The sequence below is a fragment of the Solanum tuberosum genome, unplaced genomic scaffold (assembly GCF_000226075.1).
Source record: "Solanum tuberosum cultivar DM 1-3 516 R44 unplaced genomic scaffold, SolTub_3.0 scf00034, whole genome shotgun sequence".
NCBI lineage: Eukaryota > Viridiplantae > Streptophyta > Magnoliopsida > Solanales > Solanaceae > Solanum > Solanum tuberosum.
Window position 1 is genome coordinate 2078036 of NW_006238962.1, and position 4173 is coordinate 2082208.

Here is a 4173-nt window from a genome sequence, read left to right on the forward strand (position 1 = left end):
GTTGATAGAGGGGGGTGGGAGGGGGCGAGGGTAGTGAGTGGGGAGTAAAAAATTAAAAATTGAAATTTAAAATATCTTTTAAAAATAATTTTTAATATTTTTTTTGGGAGGAGGTGGGGGTAGAGGAAAGGATAGGGTAAAAAAATTGAATTTAAAAACAAGCTTTAAAATATTTATTTATTTTGGGAGGTGGTTGGGGGGCTGGTTTGAGGGTAGGGACAAAATAAAATTGATTTTTTCAACAAAAAAGTAATTGTAATTTGAAGTTGGAAGAGAGTTTTGGAAAATGTTTTCCTTAAGTTTTGAAGGGAAGTCATTTTCCTTAAATTTGAGGAAAATGAGTTGATTTGGAAAACATTTTCCAAAACATTTAACCCAATCAAACATGAGAAAATTGGAGTGAAAAAAGATTAATACTCGTTCTTCACTTGGAATCATACCCTCCATGTTGGGTGGAATAATTTGAGATTTTTTTTGTGGTAGAATTAATATAAAGTAAATCATATTTCTATTTACTTAGTTATATTCTTAATACAAATGATGGAGTAGATTTACAATTTCTAGAATATGCGTGCATTACTAATAAAAAATATGAGAAAAACTATCCCTAGCTATTACTTCAGAAAAATTACTCAATTTCAACCAAGTATATCATCAACTTTTTTGAATCATGAGGGCTATAATAGATCAATAATATTAGACCAATTCTAAAAAATCCGCACATAAAAACACATAATTTTGTAGAGAAATCATCATGAATTCACTATATAAAAACATGGTTATTAACTTTTATTATTTCTCTAGTAGTACAACTTACATGCTATATATAAACTTAAACTTTATAATTATATATCATAAGAAGTGACCCTACTTTTTAAAACAAAAGCACCAAGCCCAATTGGAAATGCACCATCGCCAGGAGTTGGTTGAATTATGAAAATCCCTTGAGAGAAGGAACACTTTTCTAAGCGAAGAAAACGCCTCTCTAAGAGAAAAACTTTTTCTTCTGGACAGATATATATGTATTTGATACTATCCTTTCTATTTTACTACCCCACATGAATTTATACTAAAAACAAGAACTCATTATTCAATATTTGTCACTCAAACATAACTATCTATCTAGGGTTGAACACTTTGATGATAAGGGTAATAATTAGGTAAATAATTACCACTTAATGACATTGGCATATGTCTATTAATTTCAACTTTTTCAAGAGATTGAACTTGCTTCTTCAAGAATTTCATGTAATGAATTGCTTCATCTAACATTGATGCTGTGTCCATTTTTGTTCCACCTGGTACTAATCTTTGTAGTATCCTTATTTTTTCACTTATCCTTTCTCTCCTATGGCGTGCCGCCACGCTTTGAGGGTCGCTTGATATCTTCACGTTCCTTCTCTTTGGTGCTTTTACTGATGATCCAGAAATAATATCCATGTTAAATAACAAGAAAAAATAACTAATATTGATATCAAGATATGGTTAACAATGAGAATAAAAAAGAGAAACAAGTCAACAAATATCTCGACTTTCACATCAATGAAAAAACCACTAGTGCAAATAGAAATTGATGATGGTCAAATTTAAAAGTTTTAAACGATAAAGTCCATTGATAAAAGATCGATCGATATATTCATGTTGCTTTTACTAATCAGCCAGAAATAATACTCACCATAAATAACATGGAAAAATAACCAATATCTATCAAGATATCGTTAAAAATGAGAATAAAAAAAAGAAACAAGTCAATATATATCTTGATTCTCACATAAATAAATAAAAACCACTACTAGAAAAAACAAAAAATAATGAGGGTTGACGAGAGGGAGTTGCTCGGATGATAAGCACCCCTCACTTCCAACCCGAAGGTTGCGAGTTTGAATCAGCAAGGGAGTAAAAGGGGTGGGAGCTCCTAGGGAGGAAAAAAAATATTATTGAGGGTCAAATTCGATAGTCAAACAACAAAATTTGTTGATAATCCCCAATAGTAAATTAGCAACAAATTAAAAAGACAAATTAGTTAATGGTTATTTTCATTTTTTGATAGTGGTATGAATGGAAAGATACCATGAACTATCAAGCCTCTAAATGCAAGTTGCACCCAAAGTCATTAGCCTTAGGGCACGTTTATCTGAGCGTCACTAAAATATAGAGAGACACACACAAGGACACCAAAATTCTTACCGGATGATGGATCGATTTGAATTGGTTGCATTGCAGCTATTCTAAAAATCATCTCTCTCATAGCCACCATAGAATTTCGCTTCAATGTGTGTGAAGGAAATGTACTCAAATGCGAGGCAATGGATACTTGTTCTTTATAGTCACCTTTAATAGAAGTACTCCACTTCCCATTACTACGACTCGAATTTTCCAAGAAAGGAAGGGTTATTGAAGATTCTTGATGAATTATTTGAGGAGATCTAGAGTCATTGAATGGAATGGTAGATGATGGCACATTGTTCAAGAATGTGGATGGTGAATTATGATGATCGATAATTTCAAAGAAATTATTACGATTAATATTATTATTGTTGTTGTTGTTATTGCTTCGTCGTGGACTATAGTCCAACATTGGCATTTCATTTTCCATTTGCATCATGAACATTTCCATTTGATCTTCACAAGGTGAGGATTTGAGCAAGTCAATATTATCCATATATATGACTTTTTCTCCTTTATAGAGTAAAGAAAAGAAAAAGATTATTGATGTTTGTTATTGGAAAGAGCAGAATATACGCAGATCGAAAGTTTGATGATAATTAAAGCAAAAGATCTAACAACTACTATAGTCTATTTGATTTTTTTGGAGAAGAAATATTGAGAGGGAAATAAAATAGTGATATATATTGGGAACAGACTACAATAAAGCTCATTGGGAATGCTATATATAACAACTTGTAAGGAAATTATTATTATTATTATTATTGATTATATAGTACGCTATTTTAATATTTTATATTATATACTGATGTAGCACTACGGAAGTTGGTAAACCTTCTCTTTCCTTTTTTTAGTTTCATATTTGATATTCCCTCCGTCCATTTTTACTTTTAAATTTTATATACTAAAAAAAATTGTTCACTTTTACTTATTGAATTTGAAAAATTATATCATTTTATTCTTATTTTACCTTTTATTATTAAATATAATTCATATCATAATATTTAAATAATTTATAATAATTAATAAAAATAATATAATAAAATAATTATTTTATCTATTGCTTTGTAAGAGATATCACTAATAAAATATAAGGAATTAACGATGGATAAAATTATGTTGTTAAACAACAAAAATTGTATGTCAATCCATTTAGCTATGAATTAGTGATAGATTATAAAAAAAATCAATTGGTTAGAAGTTTTTTAACAACGAATTAACTTAGGATTATCCATAAATTTTGTAGTTAATTTTATATTTTCTATAGTAAATATGTCAATTAAACATGAATAAATAATTATGGACGGAGGGGAATAAATATCTACCACACTATACTCTAAAAAGATACTATACATTCTTCTTTCGTTTTAATTTATGTGATATAATTACTTTTTAGTTTGTTACACTTTATATTACTATATAAGAAGAGTGAATAAGTTTTCACCACAAGGCAACATGTGTTCCAATAAGAATCACTATTAATATCCAATATATTTATATGTGGGCCCCACTACCTTCCACTTAAATACTACATATTATATATTAATTACTATACTCTAAATGACTTAAATACTCCATATTATATATTACAATAATTAACAATTATTTGACACTTTAAATTCTATCAATGCCATATAAATTAAGATAAAAAAGGTAACATATAATATTTAAATATATTTAAAAATAATATAACTAATACTATACATTACAATAAGTAACACCTTAAATATTTAAAAGTTATATAAAAAATTTAATTGACTCTCTAAATTCTATTGGTACCACATAAAATGGATTATATGATAAACATATATTGTTTGAAATTCACGAAAAAGAAACAATAAATTACAATAATTAATAAAAAAAAATAGTCGACTCCAAAAAATCTATCAATTAACAACATATATTGTTTGAAATTGACGAAAAAGAAACTACAAATTACAATTACTATATATAATAAGTGTGAATAACCAAGCACCACACCTCAACATGTGTTCCAATAAGAATCAC

General features: G+C 28.2%; 1 protein-coding gene across 1 annotated transcript; it reads right to left on the reverse strand.

Moving 5' to 3' along the window:
- Positions 1-766: 766 nt before the first annotated feature.
- LOC107059744 (transcription factor HEC2-like) lies at positions 767-2848 on the reverse strand. Its single transcript, XM_015306628.1, has 2 exons — positions 2188-2848; positions 767-1415 (listed from the first exon to the last, which is right to left on the reverse strand). Exons 1-2 carry the CDS (start codon positions 2660-2662, stop codon positions 1123-1125), a joined length of 768 nt encoding a protein of 255 aa, XP_015162114.1. The 5' UTR covers positions 2663-2848; the 3' UTR covers positions 767-1122.
- Positions 2849-4173: the final 1325 nt, after the last annotated feature.

What these genes read in the sequence shown, in the direction of transcription:
- LOC107059744 (XM_015306628.1), bottom strand. Translation starts at nt 2,662, where the DNA reads ATGGATAATATTGACTTGCTCAAATCCTCACCTTGTGAAGATCAAATG. An exon ending in TCAAATCGATCCATCATCCG is followed by an intron (nt 1,416 to 2,187) that starts GTAAGAATTTTG and finishes CTGGATCATCAG; the next exon opens with TAAAAGCACCAAAGAGAAGG.